Source organism: Aspergillus melleus, assembly GCF_016097325.1.
Source record: "Aspergillus melleus strain CBS 546.65 chromosome Unknown contig1, whole genome shotgun sequence".
Taxonomy (NCBI): domain Eukaryota; kingdom Fungi; phylum Ascomycota; class Eurotiomycetes; order Eurotiales; family Aspergillaceae; genus Aspergillus; species Aspergillus melleus.
This window is the reverse complement of record NW_025763370.1, coordinates 6,282,027-6,309,768: the sequence shown is the minus strand read 5'-3', so window position 1 is coordinate 6,309,768 and position 27,742 is coordinate 6,282,027. Positions and strand designations below refer to the sequence as shown.

Genomic DNA, 27,742 nt, shown 5'->3' with positions numbered 1-27,742 from the left:
ATCATCCTCGTCTGCTCATCAACCGCTCTCCACTCTTTCTTATGCTCATTTCGTGTCGACGTACATGCCCTAGAGGTTGACTTCAAATGTCCACCCTGGGGTGTGCTACGCAAAAATGGCGCAACCAGGTCCTTTCACGGACGTCACTCAGCGACTCTTCATCGAGTTGAAGTCCAAGAACGAGGAGACGCGGGCACGAGCTGCTTATGAGCTCTACGACAATGTCCTCGCCATCTCACGAGGTAGACCCCACAAACCCTGACCGCTTCCCCGTCATGGTGCTTACTCTGCCTTTCTTATAGATTGGGCCCCGGAGAAGTTCCTCGAATTCTATAATGCCGTCAGTCAACGGATCGCGCAGCTCGTCGTTACGGGCAGTGACGCAAACGAACGCATCGGTGGCCTGCTGGCTCTGAATCGCCTGATAGATTTCGACGGGGTCGATGCAGCTCAGAAGACGACTCGATTTGCTAGTTACCTGCGCAGCGCTCTTCGCAGCAATGACAATGCGGTGCTGGTATATGCAGCTAAGGCGCTGGGCCGCCTGGCTAAACCGGGCGGAGCTCTCACCGCGGAGCTGGTCGAAAGTGAAATACAATCCGCCCTCGAGGGCCTTCAATCTGAAAGACAGGAAAATAGACGCTTTGCCGCGGTACTCGTCATTCGCGAACTTGCTAAAGGTTCTCCAACGCTTCTTTATGGATTTGTCCCCCAAATTTTCGAGCTCATCTGGGTGGCTCTCAGGGACCCCAAGGTGTCTATCCGAGAGACTGCCGCTCAGGCGGTCAGTGAATGCTTTGAGATAATTGCTGCCAGGGACATGCAAGTACGGCAGCTATGGTTTGCCAGAATACACGAGGAGGCGCTTCTCGGCCTGAAATCTAACAACGTGGATTGGATACACGGATCACTTCTGGTTCTCAAGGAACTTCTTCTCAAGGGCGCCATGTTCATGAATGAGCACTACAGGAACGCCTGTGAAATTGTTCTCCGCCTAAAGGACCACCGGGACTCGAAGATTCGCACGCAGGTTGTCCTGACGATACCGATTCTCGCCTCGTACGCCCCTGTTGACTTCACCGAAACCTACCTTCACCGATTCATGATCTACCTCCAAGCACAGCTCAAGCGAGAGAAGGAGCGAGATTCAGCTTTCATCGCGATTGGAAAGATTGCCAATGCCGTAGGAGGTGCCATCGCGCAATATCTCGACGGTATCATCGTTTACATACGGGAGGGACTCGCCCTGAAAGCGTGAGCCGCCTCCAGAACCCTATAATGTCCGCTTCAGCTAACATTTCTAGGCGTAATCGAGCTGCTGTCAAGGAAGCCCCGATGTTCGAGTGTATCAGCATGTTGTCACTGGCCGTGGGACAAGCGCTCAACAAGTACATGGAGACGTTGCTTGATCCCATTTTTGCCTGCGGACTGAGCGAATCTCTGACACAGGCACTTGTCGACATGGCACACTACATCCCTCCCATCAAACCTACGATACAGGAGAAGCTCTTGGATATGCTGAGTTTGATTCTATACGGGGCCCCATTCCGGCCTCTGGGATGTCCGGAAACCAGGCTACCTCCTATGCCTTCCTTTGCAAAGGACTTTGCCCCGCAGGAATCGCACACTGATGCGGAAATTGCTTTAGCCCTTCACACTTTGGGTAGTTTCGACTTCTCTGGGCACATTCTCAACGAGTTTGTCCGTGATGTCGCGATAAACTATGTCGAAAACGACAACCCTGAAATCCGGAAAGCCTCGGCACTTACATGTTGTCAACTTTTTGTTCACGACCCGATCATCAACCAAACAAGTAGCCATTCGATACAAGTCGTTAGTGAGGTCATTGACAAACTGCTGACCGTGGGCGTTGGTGACCCGGACCCCGAAATCCGGCGTACGGTGCTGTGGTCTTTGGACCGCAAATTTGACCGTCACCTCGCCAGGCCAGAAAATATTCGCTGTCTGTTTTTGGCTGTGAACGATGAAGTCTTCTCCGTCAGGGAAGCTGCAATCTGCATTATTGGCCGCCTCTCTAGTGTCAATCCGGCATATGTCTTCCCACCACTACGGAAACTCCTCGTCAACCTTCTGACTGGCCTGGGTTTCGCAAGTACAGCTCGGCAAAAGGAAGAAAGCGCTCAGCTCATCAGTCTGTTTGTTTCAAATGCGACTAAACTCATTCGATCCTACGTCGATCCGATGGTGACGACGTTGCTTCCAAAGGCAACTGATGCCAATCCTGGAGTTGCCTCTACTACACTTAAAGCCGTTGGAGAGCTTGCAAACGTGGGCGGAAACGAAATGAGAGTCTATCTACCACAACTTATGCCAATTATCCTGGATTCTTTACAGGACCTTTCTTCACACGCCAAACGCGAGGCTGCTTTGCGGACACTAGGCCAATTGGCCAGCAACTCGGGATACGTCATTGACCCGTACCTTGAATACCCTCATCTTCTCGCAGTGCTGATCAATATCATCAAGACGGAGCAGACGGGTTCCCTGCGCAAAGAAACCATCAAATTACTAGGAATTGTCGGTGCGTTGGATCCGTACAAGTACCAGCAGATAAGCGAGAGTGCACCCGACGTTCACCACATCAATGAGGTCCAAACCGTTTCAGATGTTGCTCTGATCATGCAGGGCCTTACGCCTTCCAATGAGGAATACTACCCAACTGTTGTCATCAATACTCTGATGCAAAGTATCTTGCGCGAGAACTCTCTTGCCCAATACCATTCCGCAGTTATCGATGCAATCGTTACGATATTCAAAACATTGGGGCTGAAATGCGTGCCATTCCTTGGACAGATCATCCCCGGGTTTATATCGGTCATCAGAGGGTCGCCTCCTAGCCGCCTTGAGTCGTACTTCAATCAAATGGCAATTCTGGTTAATATCGTTAGGCAGCATATTCGAGCCTTCTTGCCCGAGATTATTGAAGTCATTCGTGATTTCTGGGATGCATCATACCAAGTCCAGGCTACCATCCTGTCACTCGTGGAAGCCATCGCCAAGTCTTTAGAAGGTGAATTCAAGAAATATCTTGCGGGTCTCATTCCACCGATGCTAGACACGCTTGATAACGACAGCACTCCTCGCCGACAACCATCAGAGAGGATTCTCCACACGTTTTTGATATTTGGCACTAGTGGGGAAGAATACATGCATTTGATAGTCCCCTCGATTGTCCAGCTCTTTGACAGGACTCAAAACCCGCAGAGTATTCGAAAATCGGCCATCGAAAGTCTCACCAAACTCTCGAGACAGGTCAACGTTTCTGACTTTGCATCTCTAATGGTCCATTCCTTGTCCCGAATTGTTGCAGGCAATGACCGCATTCTACGACAGGCCGCCATGGATTGCATCTGTGCCCTCATTTTTCAATTGGGCCAAGATTTCAGCCACTACATAAACCTCTTGAACAAGGTTCTGAAGCAGCATTCAGTCTCCCATATCAACTACCAGATCCTGGTCACAAAGTTGCAAAAGGGAGATCCCCTCCCGCAAGATCTCAACCCCGACGAAAACTATGCAGCTCTGGCAGATGACACGAATTATGCAGAGATCGGTCAGAAGAAAATGGTTGTCAATCAACAACACCTAAAGAATGCATGGGACGCCTCCCAAAAGTCGACGCGGGAGGATTGGCAGGAATGGATACGTCGTTTTAGTGTGGAGCTGCTGAAGGAGTCGCCCTCTCCGGCGCTGCGTGCTTGTGCCAGTCTGGCAGGTATCTATCAACCTCTTGCACGAGATCTCTTCAATGCCGCCTTTGTTTCCTGCTGGACGGAGCTGTATGATCAGTACCAGGAGGAGCTTGTTCGTTCCATCGAAAAAGCTCTCACGTCGCCAAATATCCCCCCAGAGATCCTGCAAGTTCTTCTAAATCTCGCAGAATTCATGGAGCATGATGACAAGGCTCTTCCCATTGACATTCGTACACTTGGCAAATACGCTGCGAAGTGTCATGCATTTGCCAAGGCCCTTCATTACAAGGAGCTCGAGTTTGAACAGGATCAAAACTCGGGGGCAGTGGAGGCTCTGATTACCATCAACAACCAGCTCCAACAATCGGACGCGGCCATCGGTATCCTTCGAAAGGCCCAGGCTTATCGGGACGTGGAACTGAAAGAGACTTGGTTCGAAAAACTTCAGCGCTGGGAGGAAGCTCTCGCTGCGTACAAGCGACGCGAGAAGATTGACCCCGACTCCTTTGGAGTCACCATGGGTAAAATGCGATGTCTACACGCACTGGGCGAGTGGAAGGTTCTATCTGATCTTGCTCAAGAAAAATGGAACCAAGCGTCACTGGAACACCGGAGAGCAATTGCTCCTCTAGCAGCGGCAGCGGCCTGGGGCAGGGGTCAGTGGGAGCTTATGGACTCTTATCTTGGGGTCATGAAGGAGCAGTCGCCGGATCGATCATTCTTCGGGGCTATTCTCTCGATTCACCGAAATCAGTTTGACGAGGCAACGATGTACATTGAGAAGGCGCGAAATGGCCTTGACACCGAGTTGTCCGCCCTTCTTGGAGAGTCATACAACCGTGCGTACAACGTTGTGGTTCGTGTTCAAATGCTTGCGGAACTCGAGGAGATCATTACATACAAGCAGAATGTCGGCGATCCCGAAAAGCAGATTTCTATGCGTCAGACATGGAACAAGCGATTGCTCGGCTGTCAGCAAAATGTCGAGGTTTGGCAACGTATGCTCAAGGTCAGAGCTCTCGTCACCTCTCCTCGGGAAAATCTCGACATGTGGATCAAATTTGCCAACCTTTGCCGCAAGTCAAACCGGATGGGTCTAGCGGAGCGGTCGCTCGCGTCCTTGGAGACTGTCGTCTCTGATGGCAGTGGCACACGAGCTGTGATTCCTTCAGAGGTAACTTATGCTCGATTGAAGTTTAGCTGGGCTACTGGACGACAGCGCGAGGCTCTCCAAATGCTGAAAGAGTTCACCGCTGAACTCACTGAAGACTTTACGCGCTTCAACACACTCATGATCTCTCAAGCCGAGCACAACGGAATGAACGGCGTCAACGGTATTACTGATGCAAACCACACCGACATCATGGGTCTTCGTGACCGGATTCAAGACGTGGCGAAAGTTAGGAGGCTACTGGCGAAGAGCTACCTTCGATTAGGTGAATGGCAAACCTCACTACAGCGAGGCGACTGGAAGCCAGAGCATGTTCGTGAGGTGCTCAACGCCTACTCTGCGGCTACCAAATACAATCGCGATTCATACAAAGCCTGGCACTCTTGGGCGTTGGCAAATTTTGAAGTCGTCACGACAATTGCCGGCCAAGCTAGCCGTGATGGCACCGCACCGGCCTTGGTACCGGGCCACATTGTCACCGAGCATGTAATTCCCGCAATCCGCGGCTTCCTGAGGTCAATCTCTCTGTCATCGACGTCCTCATTGCAGGATACCTTGCGACTCCTCACCCTCTGGTTTACCCACGGAGGCGACCAAGAAGTCAACGCTGTCGTCACAGAAGGATTCACCGCAGTGAACATCGATACGTGGCTTGCCGTTACTCCCCAGCTGATCGCACGGATCAATCAGCCGAATATCAGGGTTCGGAGCGCTGTTCATCGATTACTGGCCGAGGTCGGTAAAACCCACCCACAAGCTCTGGTGTATCCCTTGACCGTTGCGATGAAATCCAATGTTACTCGACGGTCGCAATCAGCAAGCAATATTATGGACAACATGCGCCAGCATAGTGCGAGATTGGTCGAACAGGCTGATCTCGTGAGTCATGAGTTGATCCGTGTCGCAGTCCTTTGGCACGAACTTTGGCATGAAGGCCTCGAAGAAGCCTCCCGGCTTTACTTTGGGGACCACAATGTCGAAGGCATGTTTGCAACTCTTGCGCCTCTGCATGAAATGCTTGATAAGGGGGCTGAAACATTGCGTGAAGTGTCTTTTGCCCAAGCTTTCGGGCGTGACCTTGCAGAAGCGAAGCATTATTGTATGCTGTATCGCGAAACCGAGGAAATCGGGGACTTGAATCAGGCATGGGACCTCTATTACACTGTCTTCAGGAAGATCAGCCGGCAGCTTCCGCAATTGTCCACTCTGGATTTGAAATACGTCTCCCCCAGACTCAAGGACTGTATGGATCTTGATTTGGCTGTTCCTGGTACATACCAAAGCGGCCGGCCTATCATTCGAATTGTTAGCTTCGATCCGATACTACACGTCCTCCAGACCAAGAAACGACCGCGAAGAATGACACTTAAGGGCAGTGATGGCAATTCTTACATGTATGCCCTCAAGGGACATGAGGACATAAGACAAGATGAGCGAGTCATGCAACTATTCGGCCTGGTCAACACGCTTCTCGACAACGACGGGGAAAGTTTCAAACGCCATCTGTCTGTCCAGCGATTCCCCGCCATTCCATTGTCCCAGAGTTCTGGTCTCTTGGGCTGGGTCTCGAACAGTGATACTCTCCATGCGCTGATTAAGGAATACCGAGAGAGTCGTCGCATCCTGCTAAACATTGAGCACCGTATCATGCTCCAGATGGCGCCCGATTATGACAACCTCACTCTCATGCAAAAGGTTGAGGTATTCGGGTACGCCATGGACAACACCACCGGAAAAGATCTGTATCGGGTTTTGTGGCTTAAGAGCAAGAGTTCCGAGGCCTGGCTCGAGCGACGGACGAATTACACTCGTTCTCTCGGTGTTATGTCGATGGTGGGCTACATTCTTGGTCTGGGAGATCGCCATCCTTCCAATCTTCTGCTGGACCGAGTCACTGGAAGGGTGGTTCACATTGATTTCGGTGACTGCTTTGAAGTTGCAATGCATCGGGAGAAGTATCCGGAACGAGTGCCATTCCGACTGACCCGTATGTTGACCTTTGCAATGGAAGTCAGCAATATCGAGGGAAGCTACCGGATCACCTGCGAGGCTGTCATGCGTGTTTTGAGAGAAAACAAGGACTCACTGATGGCCGTTTTGGAGGCGGTAAGTTTTTAGGCCACTTCCGAACTAACAATCTGAACGATGCTAATATATTCCAGTTCATTCACGATCCTTTGATCAACTGGCGACTGGGGGTGCGCGAGTCCCCCGACCGGATGCCATTCTCATCGGAACGCCGACAGTCAATCATCTCCAACATCAATGTTGATAATGGCGTCCAGCCTAGCAACTTCTCCCGCCACCGTCGACCTTCGATACTCGAAGGCGGCATACTCGACGCTCAAGAAGGAATCCCGAATGAAGCCCGCGAAGCACAGAATGCACGGGCATTGCAGGTCCTTGCGCGTGTCAAGGAGAAGCTGACCGGACGGGACTTTAAGCCCAACGAAGAGCTTAATATTAGCGACCAGGTTGATAAGCTTCTTGCTCAAGCAACCAGCGTTGAGAACATCTGCCAGCACTGGATCGGATGGTGCAGCTTCTGGTAATCACTGAACTCAGTTGTGGGTTTTGACTTTTTGGAGTCTGAAGATGGCGCAAACTGTGATCTGACGGTGGGGTTCTATTTTCTTAACATGGCATGGGATAATTCTCTTCGTCGCACTTTCTTTTCTCATTTTCATTCTGTTTATTCTCGTTTTAATTGTGTAGAATTATCTTTTTTTGTTTATTTTTCTTTATTGATTCCCGCTGCTATGTTCTTTTGGCATGTTGAACCTGTTTTCACGACCCTTATCTTGATCATATGGGACGCGTACAGCAGGTAATCTAATATAGAGATTGAATTTCCATCATCTGGGCATTTCAGAGCTAATGCGTATTTTGTGTATATATATATATATAAGTTCTTCTATTCTTTATGAGAATATACCTTAGTATGTCTGGAGCACATGAGGCTGAACATGCCGCCGACCCAAATAGCCGAGGTCACGAGCGATGCGCTCATCCATCCATTCTTCCCTGTTTCCCCCTGGCCTCTTTCCTCCACACATCGCAGGATGTGAGCCCCAGGACTCAGCCATATCTCGAAGATCTTCCATCTGACCCTAGATTTATCGCCCGCATCATGGCATCCGGCTCCACCGGCGATGCGGACATCCAGCCTCACGTCCACCCGGTTGTTCGCAACGCTCTCCGCATTTCTCTGAGCGCCAAGGAATACAAGACGCTGCACCAACTTGTGGCCCAACGCGCTCCTTCATTCCAGTCTAAACTGCCATCACCATCGCACTACGAAACCATCGTCCGATCTAAAAACAAACACAATGTGGCGGCCTTTCGCACGTCTGTGCGCGTCTTCCTACTCTCGGGAGCATCGTTGAAGCTTGTGGACCTGGTTGCTCGCAGAATCCGGGGAGAGCTCTCGAGGTACGATGCTATGCTGACCGATCATATTTCCCTGACTAACCCATTCGTGACTTTGATCGGTAGCTCTAAAAAGGAACCTCGTGTCTCGCTTTTTCGCTCCCCTAACTTCCGACTCTCCCTCGCTCTTTCTCTAGTGCTCCTCCTGCACCGGCTCCTCCATCGCTTCTTTGTTCGCCTACGCGCAAACCTCCGCACCGAGGAGGCCGAGCCGTTCCGCAAAAGGAACCCGCGCATTTCCAGTGCTCTGACTTCACGATATGCGCCCGCCGTCGGCGCCAGTTTGGCGGGGTTTGCGCTGGGCATCTGCCCCCAAAAGCAGCTCCGGATGACGGCCGCCATCTACACAACGACCCGGAGTTTGGAGTTCCTTTTCAATGTGGTTAATGAGAAAGGCTGGATCGAGAATCGGCCCTGGTGGTTTGGAAGCTGGCTGTTAATGCCTCTGTCTTGCGCTCAGCTGTTCCACGCGTTTGTTTTCGACCGAGAAACCACGCCCAAGGTAAGCTGGACTACAGAATCACAGTCTTGTCAAAGCCATTGTACAATGTTCAACAAACTGACCGCAAATAGTGGCTCGGAAACGTTATCATGAGGCTCTCTCCCGCCTACATCCATGGTCGACCGGAGACTCTGCCTGCCAATGTCCCTTGGCCTGAGAAGGAAGCCATAGTGGACTCGCTCGCCACTGTTGCGAAGCTGCGATGGCCGTAAGTCCTTGATTTACTTTCTCGTGCCCGCTTTGAGCAACACCAAATCGAACAAACTCTAACTTTTTAATAGAGCATTCATCTCGCCTATTCTTCATCCAGCGGATCCCTACACGTTACCATCTACGGTCAAAACCATATCCCCCATTACTGGACCTGCGCATCCGTCCATTTCCAGTCTGTCATGCGCTCTGCTTCATCCCGGCTGCCCGAGCTGCGGCACGACGTTTCTGCACCACCTTCTTCTTTCCGTTCCACCTCTAGCCCGATTTATAACCACGGTGACCTTGGCGCTGTCGGCACTGAAGCTTAAGAGTTTCGTCACCCAGCCCATTACCTCAATTAACAATCTCTCGAAGCGGATCATTGCATTGACGACCATTCTTTCTGCCTCGGTCGGCTCTGCGTGGGGAAGCATCTGCCTCTGGAACTCCATCCTCCCACGGTCCGTTCTTCCGACGCAACGATTCTTCCTGAGCGGAGCAGTGGCCGGTGTACCATTTGCGTTCCTTAGCAGCAGCCGTAACATCTTCCTGTACTTTTTCCGCGCGGCCGTGGACTCGGCGTGGAAGTCGGGGGTCAAGCGCGGGCTCTGGAAGGGGTGGAATGGCGGGGATATATCCGTCCTGGTGATCACCTGGGCTCTCATGGGGTCGATCTTGGAAGCTCGACCCTCTGCGGTGCAAGGAAAGGGAGTGCGGAAAGCATTGGCCTGGATGAGAGGGGATGGATACGTAGACCCGGCGGATGCTGCTGCCAAACGGAAGCACAAGAAGACGGCTGCACAGAAGAATGAGGATGAATCTTGAGCGGGGAGAGGAAAGCGACCCGTGAATGTAACTAGTCTTTTTTCCCCCTCTGGGGAAAATACTGCAATTAGTCGAGTGTGTTCTGTTCCACGTGACCGGGCCAGCCTTCCGCATGGACCAAAGCAGAAGGAGCGACCGGGCAGCGACCGGGCGCACCTGCCGCTTTTCCCAAGGCAGCAAAGCTCCCCGTGCGGGGAAAATCACCCCCAACGAAGCTGCCTTCCTCCTTCGTCCTCTAACTTGAACTCGCAGCTAGCAGGAGCGGATCTTTACTCTTACGCCTGTCTGCGAATAGCAATCGGATGCGCCCCGAGATCCTCATGTCCCAAGCCGGGAATGCATCTCGTTTGCGCAGGAAAGCAGTTTCCGACCACTCGGACTGCAGCAAATGGATTCCGGGGTAGGAACCAGGTCTCCACTCAACATCTCCAAGCTCCAGCAAGAGCCGTTTAGTAAGAGTCCCGACATGACTGACGGACCTGGACCGGCAACACTAGCTGATCTGGCTGGTCCTGCTTAGGCAAGGTCCTTCTTTCCTCAATTCGACGCCAAGTCCGAAGGGAAACTTGACCGACTTTGCGGTCTCTCGAGGGATGGTCCCCGACCGAATAAATTCCCGGCCGGTTCTCCTCGATTGATTTCTTCTTTGCCTGGTCCTTCAATTCAATTCATCTCTTCATCTCCTCTCATCTCCTTCGATTTTCTCTTCTCTCTGTCACGTCTTCCCTCCGGTTTTTTTTCCCTTTCTCCCTTCCAATATCACCATGTCTGCTACCAAGTTGAAAGTTGGCTGCGCTGGTCTCGGCCGCATGGGCAAGCGCCATGCCCTGAACTTCCTTCAACGGACCCCCCGTGCAGACCTCGTCGCGGCTAGCACGCCGGACGACACGGAGCTAGAATGGGCCAAAGTTCACCTCGCTCCTTACGGAGTGAAGCTATACAAGAACTACGATGACATGCTCAAGCACGAGGGCCTGGAAGCTGTCGTCGTTGCTTCTGCTACCGCCGTGCATGCTGAGCAAGCCATCAAGGCTATCGCGGCCGACAAGAACGTCTTGTGTGAGAAGCCGCTGTCCACAAGTGTTGACATTGTATGTGCTCTTTCAGGAAAGTCCGATCAGAAAGTCCGGTCAGCTGATACAGTCGTTCTAATAGTCCCAATCCGTCCTGGACGCCGCTGCCAAGAAGCCTCACCTCAAGGTGATGTGTGGCTTCTCCCGTCGCTTCGATGCCTCCTACCGAGATGCCTTCTCCAAGATGTCTGCCGGCACCATTGGCTCGCCCTCCGTCATGCGCAGTCAGACATGCGATAAGCTTGACCCGACCGGCTTCTTCGTCGCCTACGCCGAGTTCTCCGGCGGAATCTTCGTCGACTGCTCCATCCACGACATCGACCTCGCTCTCTGGTTTTTTGGCCAAGACAGCAAGGTCAAGTCTGTGTCGGCTGTGGGTATCACGGCCGTGGAGCCCGACCTCCGCAAGCACAACGACCGTGACAACGCGGTCGGACTCGTCGAGTTCTATAACGGCAAGATCGCCTACTTCTACGCCTCGCGCATGATGGCCGCCGGCCAGGAAGACACCACCGAGATCGTCGGCACGCAGGGCAAACTGGCCGTGAACACGCAGCCGGCGTTGAACCTGGTCAACATTTATGACAGCGCTGGTATCCGTCGCGAGGTGCCCCAGCACTACTACGACCGGTTCGAGTATGCGTTCGTCACCGAGGCCAACGAGTTCACGGCATCGTGTCTGGAGAACACCGCCGTGCCGTTGAAGCTCGAGGGTGCCGTACAGGCTGTGCGCATTGGAGCTGCGCTCCAGGAGGCGCTCATCACTGGCGAGAAGATCTTCTTCGATCAGGCGGGTAACCGTGAGCAAAAGTCCCGACTATAGACTCATAGTTGTTTGATGACTCCTGATGTTCTTCACCATTTCCTTCCTGTTCTGGCAACCTGAGACATGTTTTACGATGATTGCTTTGTTAGTCCTTAGTGTTGGTGTCGGAAATAGATTCAAATAGACCAATTGCAATGCCCGTCCTCTGTCCGGTAAAGCAAACCCTTGCACCTGATCTTTGATCGAACTTGATACCAGCCAAATAAGCTACTGCTCCCGAGATAACTAACGAAGACCATCTGAATATCTTGGCTCTCTTACATATGTAACGTTTTCTACTCGCTACCAGTTACTATCTATTTTCGCACTTCTCCCCATGGATCGACGTGAAACAGATTCTCTCTCGGAATACCCGTTCGACCCACCGTCTCGGGATTCCGTTTCCGAGTCGCATAGGGCAGGCTCTTCCTTTTACAATGAATTATGTGGCTGATACGTTGGAGAATAATCGAAAGAAGGGGTATTCGAGTACCTACTATGTTTGTAACTTCGTAATCAAAATGCACCATAATCTTGAACGTTCATTTCCCATAGTTGAAACAAAACTACTTCTACATCAAACATAAATTTGAAAAGAATGTGTATCAAGTAAATAAACAAGACCTTGTTTTATTTGTGGTCTTTTGATTCAATGTATTTGGGTAATTGGGTTGGTTTTGAATCGGTTCGTAAATCATCGCTATCATCATGCAGGAATAAACAAGAATTGAAAGGGTAAAGCAAGAGGAGACAAAAGAAAGTACATCAGCAACAAGAACAACAGATCGATCAATACAGTCTCTATCGTGTCGAACAATCATGGTACGGATATCATCATTTTTCACCGATTTACCACTTGATCACCCTGGTGGGGAAGTATTCGTTGATCAGGTCGAAGTAGTAAGGCTAGATGGGGATGGGAAGTTAGTATTATGTTCTGATTGGGGCTGTGGAGGAGGGGGTTTCTCACCTTCAGCTCCTCGACCGTGGGGACGTCATCACTCTTGCTGTACAAGTCGTAAGGGTTAAAGGCCTTGACAGCCTTCAGCATCTCCTTGTCGTGGTCGTTCATGAGCTCGTGGTAAGCGCCGGCGTTGTGCCAGGGGTAGAACGAGTGGTAGCGGATCATGGCGAGGGCCTCGTCGGGCAGGGTCGACTGCTCCTTGACGACGTGGTAGAGGTACTCGTCGTGTCCCCACGAGAGCATCACGTTGTCCAGGCCGCAGCCGGGGCTGTAGATGCCGAACTTGCTGCCGTAGATGGGGTGGCCAAAGTCCTCGTTATCCTTGAAGGACTCGGTGCCGTAGATGATGCGGTCGTCGAAAGCCAGACCCACGGGGAAGGTGTCCCCGACGACGTCCCACTGGCCCTGGGCGTCGAAAAAGTACAGCAGCTTGCCCAGGTCGTGGATGAGGCCGGTCAGCTGCATCCAGCGCGGCTTGCCGTCGCGGCGGATGGCCTCGGCGGACTGCAGGAGGTGCTCGATCTGGGAGAGGCTGGTGTCCGGGTCGGACTCGTCGATGAGGGTGTTGAGCTTCTCCATGGCTTCCCAGACGGTCATCTCGGCACGGGTCTTGGAGTGGAAGTCGTTGCGGGCCTTGAGGTTGTAGGCGACCGTCTGCTTGGTGTGCTGCTCCTTGTAGAAGTTCTTGACGCGATCGCAGGCGTCCTCGTACTGACGGAACTGGGTCTTGTCCTTGTTTTTGTCGAACTCGGAGGCCTCGTACAGGCCCTTCTCCTTCTCCTTCATGTTGGCCTTCAAGACGTTGACGTCGTCGATGGCGTCGGACAGATCCTCAAGGGCCTGTCCATCCCGCTTGGTGTTGAAGACGGGAATCTCGGGTGACACAGCGACTGGTGCCATTGTGAAGAGTTATGAAGATGTGGTTTTATGTATAGAATCTTTTTGATCGTCTGATTTGACCGTTTGTATGGTTCAAACTTGGTAAAATGGCTTCGTTAAAGGGAATTCAAGTCTCTGTCAAAGGATTGCTGTTGGAGAGACAAAACGCTGTGGGAGATGGCGGCATAAATATGGAGCAGCAGCGTAGTAGGAAGGGCGATTGTGGAAACATTCCCCGAAAGCCGTATGATTTCCTACAGTCGATTCCAATACCCCAGAGAATCGAAAACCGATGATCTGCATGGCCATGGCGGTGACACCAGGGCACGATCATGGCCTGCTCATCGGTCGGATTCCGGGTTCCGGGGGTATCAGTTCTGGAAGCGCAAGGGCTGGGGATGATCTCCACCGGTGCAGAACGTGGGAGGATCTTGCCAGGGGACAGATCTGGATCTCGGTGGGGATTGTGATGTCAATCCGCGGGCGTTGGCCGTGGGATGTGCAACGCTTAAGGATTCTGGTTTCCGACGGTCGAATCACCCACGGCTGATTCCATGCAGACCCTTCCATTCGAGATTCTCTGGCAGATGGTTTGCTGAGTCTGTTTCTTTTTCTGTTTCTTATTTTGTTTATTTTTATCGGCATGCGGCTCCCCTCGAATTCTTCTAAATCGGGCTGGAATCCCCTGGGGGACTGTTGATCCATCCTGTTGTCGTTCCCCGTCTAGGCGTTCACCTTGTGCGAAATGACCCCAGGTGCCCCCACCATTTCCCGTCGGAGTATCCATAGTCCAGGTCGGATTCTGGGCATGCGGAGAAAGACGGAGACGAGGGGTTCATCATGTCGGCATTCGGTTATCGACCATGAATGATGCGGACAGTAGCGAACGTCGAACTGGCTGACTTCGTTGTCGACTGCATCCATTCGCATCACGATTGATTTAGGACTCATGCAAAAGAAAGAGAAGAAACGGAGGGCAATGGATTCAAGTAGAGTGAAATGCCCAGCCAAAGGAGAGACGATCTTCACACTTCGCGCTGAAATAGTCCGAGCAACGGTTATGATTGATGGAGCTTCGGGCGGAGTTGCTCCGGCGCAGGTCGATGGAGGGGCGGCGCGGGGTGCTTTTTTCTGTTGGATTATTAGTATGAGCTCTGGCTCCTCTTCCCCTTCGTCTCTCTTCTTTTCTCTTTCTATTCTCCAAAGTCTCTCCTCCCTCCTCTCCCTTCATCCTGTATTCCCGTCTCTCCGCCCTATTCCCCCGATACCAATCCATCATGGCCGCCGTCTCGGACACCCGCTTCAAACTAAACACCGGCGCGGAGATCCCCGCCTTGGGTCTCGGTATGTACTTGCTATTTACTCTAAATCTATCTGCCAATTAGTCCAGTCAGACTAACCAGCTCGTAGGCACCTGGCAATCCGCCCCCGGTGAGGTCGAAAAGGCCGTGAGCCACGCCATTTCCGTGGGATACAGGCACATCGACGGTGCGTTCTGCTACCAGAACGAAGAGGAAGTCGGCAAAGGCATCAAAGAGGCCCTCGCTTCGGGCAAGGTCAAGCGGGAGGATCTCTTTGTCACCACAAAGCTATGGTGCACCTACCAAACCCGGGTCGAGGAGGCTCTGAACCTGAGCTTGAAGAACCTGGGCCTGGACTACCTCGATTTGTACCTCGTCCACTGGCCTCTGCTCATGAACCCCGAAGGTGAGTTGCCATCTGTTTCTCCGAGGCGTTCATTTCTAACGGGTTCTTAGGAAACCACCCTCTCTTCCCCAAGCACCCCGACGGTTCCCGGGATATCATCCACTCACACTCGCACATTGACACCTGGAAGAGCATGGAGAAGCTGCTGGCGACCGGTAAGGTCAAGGCAATTGGTGTCTCCAACTACAGCAAGCGCTACCTTGAAGAGCTGCTTCCCCACGCCACGGTGATTCCCGCCGTCAACCAGATCGAGAACCACCCTTCTCTTCCTCAGCAGGAGATTGTCGACTTCTGCAAGGAGAAGGGTATTCACATCACTGCCTACAGCCCGCTGGGCAGCACTGGCAGCCCGCTCTTCACGGCCGAGCCTATTGTGAAGGTTGCAAAGGATAAGGGCGTCACTCCCGCCACCGTTCTTCTGAGCTGGCACAGTAAGTACCCGGTATGCTTCTCAGGAAGGTATTTTGCTGACGTTTTCTTCTCTCAAAGTTGCCCGTGGATCCTCCGTGCTCGCCAAATCAGTCACGCCTTCTCGCATTGAAGACAACCGCAACCTGGTCAAGCTGGATGATTCGGATCTGGCTACTATTGCCAAGTACACCGACGAGCTGGCTGCGAAGAAAGCATTCCAGCGATTCGTCTACCCGCCCTTTGGCATTGACTTTGGCTTCCCGGACAAGTCTTAGAGCTCCTTGTCCTGTTATGTTTGCCACATCAGTGGTGCCATAGAATGTGCTATGATCATGATATAGAGGCATTTGTACAGTTTGAAAAGGGGACCAAGAGCAATGACGACATGTAAATGACTTGATTCTGTATGATCTGCATGACACTTTGAAATGATATCTCCTACTTATTGTGATTGCCCAAGCCAATGTAAAGATTACCGTAGTTTCCGGTGATCCGTGTGATCCTCCGTGAAAGGTGTTTGAGTGTGAGGAAAGACGTGAAAGGATGCACATCACGAAAAGAGAAAGAGAACAAAACAAAACAAAACAGGCACTTCTCACCGCCAACAGTCACCGCCCAACTTTCTGCCTGAATTCCCCCGCATTTCTTCTCTTGAGCTTCTCCAACTCACTTCCTCTCTCTCTCTCTCTCTCTCTTCCTTTCTCTCAGTGTCCCGCCTCCTCCGCTTGTGTTTCGTTCCCCCCTTGCCCCCTTCCCCTCTACCCTCATCTCTCTTTCCAGAGGCCCCTACTCTCGCGCAACCCAGGGGGTGGGCGGGGTAGACTGCCGTCTCCGAGATCTCAGGGCTCGGAGACAGCGCCCAACCCGACCCACTCCCGACACAGCTCGACCTCTGTGGTCAACGTCTGTGGCCCTGGCGCGGTGCCTGCGAGGTATTCCCGGTACCCCAGCTCTCCATTTCCAGCAGAGCGTCCGGGACCGCCCTGCTGGGAGAGCAGAAGGAGAGCCTGCAGCCGTCGTGCCTCCCTTGCGCTGATCACCGCCTGGGCTAGCTCCACCGACAGCACGTTTCGTGCTGTCATAATTGTGAAGGTCAAACCAAGTTGTTCATACGGCAGGTTGATCAAAATAGCGGACGAGATGACAGCTTCCTTGGCTGGCTTCTGTTCGTGGACTGTTGAGAATGATCCAAACTTGACGTCGGACAACTTGGGCCTGGCCGTCACGGCGCTGGGAAAGGTTCTCAGAGACTCGGGGATTCGATCTGGCATCCCTGTGCTCTGTGCTCCGGCGACCAACGAAAACCCCTCAGTCTCCTTCACATACTTACAAACAAACTCCAACACTGCATTGATCACCATCGGCGCCCACATCTCCTGCAGCTCGCGAGCGATGTTCTGGTTGTGTACTTGCTCGTGGCCAGGTCCGGCGCCCGCTTCCAGATTGACGGTAAATTTGAGGATCTCAAGGCCGATGCAGAGAATAAGCTCGACCGTATCCCAATCGACAAGCTCCGCTATCATGGTGAAGCCCGCTTCGGCAACATTGTGCAGCTGAAAGAAGACGCCCGAAGTGGCATAGCATATGGCGAAATCGGCCATGGCTCCGTTGACGTGGAAGTTTAACTGGCCCCTGGCGTCTTGGGTATAACCGTATGCTGAAAGCGTTGAAGCCCTGAGTTGGTGGCGCGTCACGAGAGGATGGCCATAGAGATTCCACAACGCCAATTCAAATGCTTTGATCATCGCAAAATTCTCTCGCACGACGGCAAAGATTCGGTTACTGGAATGAAAGCAGGCAGCAGCCAGCGGACTTTGAGTGGCCACGACCTTGTGTACGGCAAATTCCATTGGCAGGAAGTTATCCGTCACTGACCGGAGCACAATAATGGAGTCGCAGTATTCATTGCGCAACAATTTGGCGAACAGATGAGAAGCAAGGGGCCCCATAAGGTCGGTTGGCCGGGCAGGCCTGCTGGCCAGAGGCATCGGTTTTTCTGCAGAGGCTATCTCAATCCTATTAGCCATCACGAAGAACTCCGAGCTCACAGGGAAACGTAACTCACCTTCCTTCCTATCATCAGTCTTGTCCCTTTCCTCGCCTTCTTCATCACCACATTTCTTCTCAGCCTTGTCTCTATTCTTGTGCTCGATGCTCTCCACTGTCTTGGCCTCGGGCTTATCCTCGGCCTGGCCTTCGCTCTCGTGGCTGGGCTCATGCTTGGCCGCGTCCACAGCCATGATCTCGGGCATTTCTTTAGCCTTGTCCCCAGGCTTTTCTTCAACATCGAGATCATCCATATTCTCGTCGTCGATTATCTTTTCACCCATTTCATCACTTATCTTGTCACACTTGCTGCCTTTCTTGGGCTTTTGATCATCATCACTTGAGACTTTCTCCGTGTCGCCCTCAGTCACTTGACTCAACTCCTCAAAACCAGAATCAGGCTTTTCCAATGTTTCGTCTTTGCTGTTATTCGAAACACCTTTTGAGCCATGGTTGTCAACTTGAGTATGGGGATTGAGATTGCTCGACTCTTTCCCGTTGTTTGCTCCTGAGCCTTTGTCCTCCGTGCTCGGGTCTTGGCCTTGGTCGCTTGAAGGCTTGTCCTGGTTGTTGTTCACGTCGTCATCGTCATAGGTGGTGAGATCAGGGATAGACACGCAATGACAGCAATCTCCCAGATGATGCAGGCAACAGCACGACCAACGAGGGGGACACGAACAATTCTTTGGATCTCTATGCACACAGCATCGGGGGTCAAACTTACACGCCACACGTCTATGTGTGTGGCATACAAACGGATCGGAACCATTGTTTGCGACAGACGATGGTTCATTCTTCACCCTCTCCTCATCACGACGAACGCTCATTTCACGGATCGTGGTACTTTCAGATGAGGCACCGATCTCTTTCTCGACATCCCCGATCGATTCAGATCCATAACCCAACTGCGAACCCGATCCCAGACCCTGACTCAAATCAATAACCACGCGATCGACAGGCGTTTCACCATGAACGATAAACGGAGATGCCACGGCATCATTATCTTCCAAAACGTCCCCCTTATCAGCAACATCGTTTGAAGAAAGAGATTCAACCCGAAGCCCGTCGACCTTCTCATCATCGACGCCACCGGTCTGCTGCGACGAGGCTGTCCCGGTAGTCTTCTTATTATTTTTCTTCTTATTCGACTTCTTGTTCTTCTTCGCCTTGCGCCGCTCAGCAGTGCCATCATACTGCGGAGGCAGGGGCTGAGGCAGGGGCGTCATGACCAGCGAGTCAGGAGAGCAGGCCCTTCGCAAGTGCGCCATTTCGCCTGGGAAGTAAGACACGCGCGAGATATTGAAGTATGAGTCAAATGAGTCAACGGAGCGGGGTAGTTCGGCGGTGCAGAAGGTATCTCTTCTGCCTCTGCCCATGCTCTGTTGGAGGGCTGATGATCTGGACGATTTGAATCTGTTGTGACTAGTCAGAAAGAAAGAACGAAAGAAAGAAAGACAGTGGTTATTCTGAAACCGGATAACTCGTCGAAACGACGGCCCAGTTAAGAGAGTTCAGTCGACTTACCACGAAAACTGACTTGACGCGGATAATCAGGAGGGAAGAAACTGATCTCGAACTCGAGACTCGACACTGAAGACTGAATCGGACTCTCAAACCGAGCCGATGCCTTTATGAAGATTAGAAGCAAAGCTCACTCACAAGAGAGTTGAAGACGGATGGAACGAAAGCAAGGCAAAGTGAATCTTCCCAGGATGGTCGACTGACATACAGAACCAGAAGCAAACAGCGCACAGAAGAACTTCCAAAGAAACCTTAAAGCGAAGCAAGCTTCACAGAAGGAATGTTTGATATCTGTATGGACAGATCTAATAAAATGGAAATGGAAATGAATATGGACAGGAAGCGAAGAAAAGAGACTGACAGAGGGAGAGACAGACGGATGAATGAATGAATGTATGTACACAAGAAAAAACAGAGAGAGAAGTAGGCAGACAGAAACCTCCCACCCCTCCATAGATGTGACGGTCTACAAAGGAGCTTAGTAAAAGATAAGTTTGTTTATGACTTGTAATCAAGCAATTTTCTTATAAAAAGAAAAGAAATTATTTGATAAAAGATTTTAAAGCTTTTATATATTAATAGGATCTAATTAAATGTCACGACCCAGCACATGACATGACTGATTGCCTATCTAGAAAAGCCTTAGAAAAGTTTTCAATTAAACAAAGAATGTTTTAGTATGCTTAAATTTTTTTTTAGTATTTTTGAAAATAATTCTAAATAAAAAATAAAAGATTTTTATATCTAATTAGTGTGACAGTCTACAAAGGAGCCTAGTAAAAGACAAGTTTGTTTATGACTTGTAGTCAAGCAATTTTTCTATAAAGAGGAAAGAGACTATCTAACAAGGGATTCTAGGATCCTTATATGCTAATGAGACCCAACTGGATACAGAAATCTTTTAGTTTTTGCTTAAAATTGTTTACAAAGAACGTTGAGGCCTTCTTCTAGAGTTACCAGAACAATCTCTTGCTTGATCGGGACTTTCTCTGAGGCTCTTCTAGACAGGCAGTCAGTCAGATTATGTGCCAGATCATGACGATTAGATCTTGTTAATATATAAAGATTTAAAAATTTTTTTATTAAATGGTTCTTTTTTTCTTTATAAAATTTTTTTTCAATTACAAGTTATATGTGATAGTCTACAAAGGAGCCTAGACTAGAGTTGGGTTCGGTGCGGGTTCGGGCGGGGATTGCCTATTTAGGGCCCGCCCGCAGCGGATTTCGGGTATAAAAATTGAAACCCGCACCGCAGAGGGTTCGGTGCGGGTTCGGTGCGGATTTTGCCAAAAAACCCACACGCTAGTCTATTTTGTTCTAGCTTAGAGTTAAGTCCTAGCCCTAGGCCGAAATAGACTAGTTTCAAGGCGGTTTCGGGGCGATTTGAGACAGAATATTAAACTTTATTTTAATGTTTTGGTATTTCAAAAAATGAAATTTTCGACTTTTCGCTTAAATAAATTAATAAAAAATATATAGAAATTATATATATATATATTCTCTATGTATTTATGTATATATATATATTATTTTTCCATATTTTTTAATAATTTATTTAAACAAAAAATTGAAATTTTCATTTTTTTGCAATCAAATTTATTAAATGCGGATAATTTTATATATATTTGCAATACTACTTTCTAATCATGGTTTGATGAAAGTTTAAAATGCAATTTTTTGCTTAAATAAATAATTATTAAATTTAAATTAAATTTAAAATATATATAAATATATAAAGAATATATATATTATTTTTATATATTTTTTACTAATTTATTTAAGCGAAAAACTAAATTGCGAATTTTGCAGATTTAATCGCTGCGAGTAATCCGCTGGCCCGCAGCAAACGATTACCCGCGGATACTCACAAGTCCAAAAAATATCCCCGCAACCCGCTGCGGGTTCTGAACCCTCGCCCCGAACCCGCCCCGCTGCGGTGCGGTGCGGGTTCGGGGAATGGGGAATGGGGATTTTGGCCAAGTCTATGCATACTAAAGTAATTTTTTATTTAATTAAAAACTTCTTTAAAACCCTTTTAAATAGATAATTACTTATAATATAAATAAATTGTAATAATATCTCTTTTTTAAAAAAAATTAGTTTTATAATTTTATAATTTATTAAACTAATAAATTATTATTATTATATTTATTTAAAAATTTATTATTAATTATTGTAATAAGTCAGTTGTCTAATTGTTATAATAATTTTAGTTTATTTGAATATTAATTATAAAATTTTTGTAATTTAAATAACATATTGTAAAAATTAAAAACAAAATATTATATAAAATTTAGTAAATAATCTCTTATTAAATGTAATAATATAGTTTTTTATTATATAATTATAAAATAAATTTTTTTTAATTATTTATTTAAATTCTTTTTGAAGTTCGATTAGTAATTGAAAATTTTAAAACTAATTAATTATAAATAAAAAGTTAATTACTTGTTAAAATTTTTTGAATATAAATATTGTAAAATGATTCTGGTGCATGCCTGGTCATGGAGCCACATTGTTCCGAGTCGTTCCTTTTCCGAATATTTCATGTATTTAGTTCAGCTAGTTCCGCACCTATCGTAAATGAATTATACACTTCTTTTTCTTTCTTTTTATTCACTATGTTGACCGTAAGATCCTTGACAAATCTTTTATATAATGATATTATATTGATATAATCTTCATTTTGTATTGTATTTTTTCTATTATTATAATACAATGTTTAATTCGATTTTTTTTACATTAATAATTAACACAGAAAAGCTTTCATTTTTTTATTAAAATTATGAAAATGAACAATTTCATTAAAATGAATGCAATAAAAAAGATATAGAAAGATCGAATTCAAAAATGTAATATATTTGATCAAAAAAAACAATACAAAATTATATAAATAATCAATCATTTACACAAATTGAACATATAATTTTTAACAACATTTGTTAATTTAAAAAATAATACAATAAAATATCACATTTTTAATTATAAATTATTGATCAAATTATATCGTCAGAATTATTGCTATATTTGTATAAAAAATGTAATAATTATCAAAAAATAAAAAAGAATTTATAGAAATTATTAAATATATTGATAACATTATAACAAATAAAAAATTAATTATTTTAATATTCATATTTATACTTAATATATCAAATGCATTCATTTTTAGTAATAAAAATGTTATTTAATTTCTCAAACAATTTAAACAAATATATATAAATCACAAGATCACAAACATCGGAAAAATTGTAGGAATTTGGGGTGCCAGGGGTAGGCTACCGAAGTGGAAGAAAAATGAATGAATTATTGAAGCTTGCTTGAATGCTAACTAGGGGATAGAAAGGCCCTTTATATCTTCAATATCACGTGGTCTTCATGGCCGATTTCATGGCAAATACCGCTTATTTTCATGGAACCTTCCGCTTCATATAAAGGTTTTCGGAACTTGCCTTTAGCGAGGGTTTGGCGGATTGCTCGAAGCACCTGATTCTTCTACAAAAATCATTGAACAAATTTATAAATATATAAAAATTTGAATTAAAAAATAAATAAAATTATTGAATAATTATAAAAACAAAAATTAAAATGAGTTTTAAAAAAATATGAAACAACATATACATTTATATGAATATTTTAAAATATATATCAAACAATTAAAAAATGAAACAATTAAATTAAACGATATATTCAAAAATATGTAACGATCATGATTCAAATAAAAAAAAACATTGAATCTTTGAACATAAAACAAATGATTTTTTGTAAGATTTTTATTTTTATTTATAAAAGAAATTGAACAAAAAAATCATCAAAAATCCATTTAAAAAATTTGACATATACATATTTGAAGAATTCACAAAAACAATGTTAATAATTGTTCAAAATAAAAAACAAAATAACAAATTATTAAATATCATTTATAATATTTTAATAATCGACAATCTAACATAAAATTATAAAACATTTGATTTTTTTAATTTTATGAAATACAAAATGACTAAAAAAATGAATATTGACAAAATTTATAATAAAATAAAAAAATTTATTGAAATTTTTAAAACAATGATTTTATCATTGAAAATAATTATAAATCAAAACAATTATTGATAATTTGATAATATCAATTTATTAACTGTAAATGCAAATACAATAAAATAAACAAATATCAACAATGTGATTTATAATAATATATGGTTTTATGATGATATTTCAAATTATAAATTAAAAACATGTTTAATATAAAAAAAATAAAAAAAATCTTTATTATAAAGATTTTATCACGAAAACGATCATAAAAAATGATTTAAAAAAACCAAAAATTTTTAAAATGACATGAAAAAATCATTAAATTGATAATTTTTCAATTATCAAATTATAAAAATATGATTATTAACAACATCAACAAAAATATAAATAATGAACACAAAATCAACATGTTTGTAATTAAACAACGAGTTAACAAAAAAATTATAAAAAATAAATTATTTATCATTTACATTTTTCAATATAAAAAATATGATTTTTCAACAACATTTAATGAAAATAAAAACAACATTATTATGAAAAAAATGAATGTTGATAAATGAATAATGAAAACAAAATTTTTAAAATATTGACAAAGAAATCAATTTAAAATATTAAAAATTCAATTAATGAAAAAATATTATAAAAAAAATATTTAATCAAAAAATCAAAAATATTATAATTGAAAAATTCATTAATATAACATTATAATTGCATAAAACATTCTTTTAAATATATAAATTTTTAGATTCTTTTAATAATTATAAAAACATTATTAAAATTACATTTTCAAACATTGCAAATCTTCAATCTATATTAATGAAACAAGTAATATTTATTTACACAAAAAAATGTTCAAAACAATCGTTATATTTAAAAGATTCAAAATGAAAACATTATTAAATATAAGATTCAAATTAAATATGATAAATTTGAAATTAATAAATCATTTATAATTATTAATAAAAATTAATTCACAATTAACTATTGTTACAACAAATAAAAAGAAAAAAACATGTTTTAAATGTATGACGGACTTGCTCATTTAAATTAATAATTTTTTGATAAAAACATTGATATTTGTGATAAAATTAATAAAAAATTTCATTTTAAATACAAACCAAATTTGATATACAAACAACACAAAATAAAAAGATATAATATTGATTTTATTTATTGAATGAATCACATAAAATTAAAATAATATTTTGAAATTCTCATGATAAAATTTAATATAGAAAAAATATTTGATCAAAATCATTTTTAAATGTTTAAACGATCATTTCTTTGAATGAATGTGTAAGGAACATAAACCATTGAACGTAGGTATGTATTAGCAAAGAATAAGCTGCATGGGATGTAGTAGCTGGATATGGGCAGAAGCCTTTATTTATAATATTGTCTACTATCAACATAATTGCCAGAAATCGAGAGATTTTTAACGAAAAGTTTCATATGAAAAGATTTTATCGACAAGTTCATAAAAATATATCAAAAAATTTTTGACATTATTTTTTTTAATTGGAAATGTAAGATTTCTTAAACGCGAACACAAAACAATAAAAAAATGTTTAAAATAAATAAAAAAACTAGCCAGTTAAAAAGACCGTAAAAATAAAAAAACCAAAAACATATGATAATAACGACAATTTATCAAAATAACGAACGTAAAAATCCAAAATAAAATCTACAAAATGTTTAAAGTTCCGTCAAAATTATCATGAGAAATTTGACATTTGAAAGCATTTTGATTAAATAATTAAAGTCAACGATGAAGCGCCGAAAATTATGTATAAATAATGTAAGAAAGTGTTTAATTATTTATAATAACATGAAAATGACATTATAATAATAATCAAACATTTAAAAGAGATTGGATATCATAGTCAAAATAGATCTAATATTAAACAATTTTTTCAAAAAATAATATTCTTTTATGTTACTAAAAATCATTTCATTAATATCTTTTTTTTATTTAATCATATCTTTTTTAAATAATTTTAATTTCATTCAAAAAACCTGAAAAACAAATTTATTTCATTTTATTATTGATTCTCGACTATCATTTTAAATTTTTGAATATTTTGATTTTTATTATTTAATTTATATGATTTTTTATATTTCAAGATATTCATAAATCTCATTTTCAAAAACAATTCGACATTAATTTCAAGACATTATCAAACATTAAAATAATATTTTTCAAAAATTATCAAAAAATGAAAAATTATCAATAGCCTTAAACTGCTGGACATTTTTTTTAATAAATATTTATAACAATTATTGACTATTTTTTTAACAAAAATTAAAATTATTAAAAAATATTTTTTGATTTTGAACTGTTACATGAGACATATTCAAGAATCAATTGTAGCATCATTTTTTTAAATCATTTTAAAAACATCAAATCACAAATAAAATATTTGCAATTATTATTGATAATGCATCAAACAATAATATTATATTATCAAATATTTAAGATTTTATTTAATCTTTTAAAATTGACAATTATATTATAATTATCAAGATTTCTTGTCTCGTTCATGTTATTCAACTTAATTTTAAACAATTTTTCAGACAAATAAAAACAAATTCGAAAAATGACATAGCTGAAACGTAATGATTTAAAATATAAAATTAATTAATTCGCTCAAAACAACAAAAACGAAAGATCATTAATATATTTAATAAAATCAATTTATAATTCTCATATAATAAAAGTTTATTTATTTATTTAATTATATATAAATACAAAATTTAATTATTTTTATCAACGCAAGTTTTTAACGTCTAAAATTATTTTGCAAAGTTCAAACTACATCAACATTCTTTATGTCAATTTAAAACGTTAAAATACACTGAAATTTGATCTTTTTTATATTTTAACATACAAAACATTTATAATTTATGTTTAATAAGTTTTATATTAAATATGAACATTCGCATTTAAAACTTAATCAAAAACAATGATATTAGATCGATTATTTTTTTTATATTATTTAATCTTTTTTTCAATTTATGAATATATATTTAAAGATAAAGAATATTACAATATATTTTATTTTTAATATTTATAACAAATTTTTTGATCATTTTGAAAGATCTATTAATTAATTTAAACATAAAAAGATAGTTTGAAAAAAAACGATATTAAACACACTTCATGTAACAAAAACAAAGTTTTCTTAATATCATAACAAAATAAATAACATTTTTAACGACTTTTTATTATTAAAACAATATTTATATTGTAAAACAAACTTCAATTTTTTTTTTAAAAAAAGATTGAAACAACAAATGATATAATCGATATTGTTAAAACTTTATAACTTATTTCAAATCTTATAAATAATATTTATTATAAAATCAGATATTATTAGAAACTTATATATTCACAATACAAATTTTAAAATTTGATTTTGAACAAATGTTTAAAAAATCTGAATTTTAATAAATAAATCTAATTAAACAAAACAAATTTACAAGATACTTTGATTCTGATCAATATTATTTTAATTATTTATATATTATTAACAAAGTAATTATTTGAACTTTTCAAAAAAAATATTAATATAAATTTTTTGCATTCGTAAATTTCGCATATAATATTTGTCAAGGTGCGGGCTGGCGGGGGTGGTAGAGCTGATGCCAGGCAGGCAGGTAGGCTAATAGCTCACGGTATCTCTGAATTGCTACAGGGTCAAGCTATATACAGGCTAATAAACAAGACGTAGCTCAAAGAGCTAGAACAGGATCTTCAAATAAACGGGAAGATATGCAGATCCCGGAACGGATAATATGGTCTTTCGGGCCATAGTTAGAAGGTGTCTCAGGTATCAAAATCTGCATCATGACAGTACGCCTCCTTTTTATGGCCGAGTTCCGTGAGGCCGAAAGAAACCAGACTTATCAGGATACCGGCAATGATAATTTTGAACAATTTGTTCTGTGTGTTCAAGATATTCAGCAGACTCAGCAATAAGATCCATATATCCGATCCATTTGACAACATAGATCAGGCGGCGGTCGCGGCCGCGGTAGTCCTAAAACGAATCAAAGATATTTTCGACTTCCCATTTCTTCAGTCCATTGACTTCCACGTGTGATGGCGGGGGATGATGTTGACTAGATAGAGGTTTTGAGCAGACAAAAATAAGTAGACTAATATTAAATATAGGATGTATTTTCATGTTGGACGGGAGTTTCAGGCGATAAACATGCGAGTTAATAACTTTTTCAATACGGTATGGGCCTAAGGTATTCCAATCCAGCTTTTTGTTAGATTGTAAAGTTTTGATATGGCGAACATCTAGTTATATTAATTGATTTTTCTTGAATCTTCGAGCGGGACGGCGTCGTTTATTAGTTTGTTCAATGTAATGGATCTGAGTTGATAACATTTCTGCATAAACAAATTCTGTAATAATTTGCATTCGGATAACAAATTGTTCTATATCTCAAACAGTAGGTTGATTGCG

The 27,742-nt window shown here is 43.4% G+C and overlaps 6 protein-coding genes across 6 annotated transcripts; 4 read left to right on the top strand and 2 right to left on the bottom strand.

The window, feature by feature from the left end:
• Positions 1 to 14: 14 nt before the first annotated feature.
• On the top strand, positions 15 to 7,752 carry tor (putative TOR pathway phosphatidylinositol 3-kinase TorA). The gene is made up of 4 exons (XM_046083901.1): positions 15 to 242; positions 303 to 1,254; positions 1,305 to 6,990; positions 7,047 to 7,752. Exons 1-4 carry the CDS (start codon positions 116 to 118, stop codon positions 7,434 to 7,436), a joined length of 7,155 nt encoding a protein of 2,384 aa, XP_045939864.1. The 5' UTR covers positions 15 to 115; the 3' UTR covers positions 7,437 to 7,752.
• Positions 7,753 to 8,014: 262 nt separating this feature from the next.
• Positions 8,015 to 9,832, top strand: LDX57_002256 (uncharacterized protein; the record flags this gene model as incomplete). The annotated part of the gene is made up of 4 exons (XM_046083900.1): positions 8,015 to 8,316; positions 8,380 to 8,815; positions 8,887 to 9,023; positions 9,097 to 9,832. The coding sequence occupies 4 exons, from the start codon at positions 8,015 to 8,017 to the stop codon at positions 9,830 to 9,832; spliced, it is 1,611 nt and encodes a 536-aa protein (XP_045939863.1).
• Positions 9,833 to 10,596: 764 nt separating this feature from the next.
• Positions 10,597 to 11,728, top strand: LDX57_002255 (putative NAD binding Rossmann fold oxidoreductase; the record flags this gene model as incomplete). The annotated part of the gene is made up of 2 exons (XM_046083899.1): positions 10,597 to 10,923; positions 10,988 to 11,728. The coding sequence occupies 2 exons, from the start codon at positions 10,597 to 10,599 to the stop codon at positions 11,726 to 11,728; spliced, it is 1,068 nt and encodes a 355-aa protein (XP_045939862.1).
• Positions 11,729 to 12,559: 831 nt separating this feature from the next.
• Positions 12,560 to 13,574, bottom strand: LDX57_002254 (inositol oxygenase; the record flags this gene model as incomplete). Its single annotated transcript, XM_046083898.1, has 2 exons — positions 12,560 to 12,616; positions 12,681 to 13,574. 2 exons carry the CDS (start codon positions 13,572 to 13,574, stop codon positions 12,560 to 12,562), a joined length of 951 nt encoding a protein of 316 aa, XP_045939861.1.
• A 1,256-nt stretch (positions 13,575 to 14,830) lies between these two features.
• On the top strand, positions 14,831 to 15,946 carry GAR1_1 (putative glycerol dehydrogenase; the record flags this gene model as incomplete). Its single annotated transcript, XM_046083897.1, has 4 exons — positions 14,831 to 14,897; positions 14,964 to 15,260; positions 15,311 to 15,691; positions 15,750 to 15,946. 4 exons carry the CDS (start codon positions 14,831 to 14,833, stop codon positions 15,944 to 15,946), a joined length of 942 nt encoding a protein of 313 aa, XP_045939860.1.
• Positions 15,947 to 16,510: 564 nt separating this feature from the next.
• Positions 16,511 to 19,093, bottom strand: LDX57_002252 (uncharacterized protein; the record flags this gene model as incomplete). The annotated part of the gene is made up of 2 exons (XM_046083896.1): positions 16,511 to 17,676; positions 17,737 to 19,093. The coding sequence occupies 2 exons, from the start codon at positions 19,091 to 19,093 to the stop codon at positions 16,511 to 16,513; spliced, it is 2,523 nt and encodes an 840-aa protein (XP_045939859.1).
• Between the last annotated feature and the right edge of the window lie 8,649 nt (positions 19,094 to 27,742).

What these genes read in the sequence shown, in the direction of transcription:
- tor (XM_046083901.1), top strand. Translation starts at nt 116, where the DNA reads ATGGCGCAACCAGGTCCTTTCACGGACGTCACTCAGCGACTCTTCATC. An exon ending in GAGGGACTCGCCCTGAAAGC is followed by an intron (nt 1,255 to 1,304) that starts GTGAGCCGCCTC and finishes TAACATTTCTAG; the next exon opens with GCGTAATCGAGCTGCTGTCA. An exon ending in TGATGGCCGTTTTGGAGGCG is followed by an intron (nt 6,991 to 7,046) that starts GTAAGTTTTTAG and finishes AATATATTCCAG; the next exon opens with TTCATTCACGATCCTTTGAT.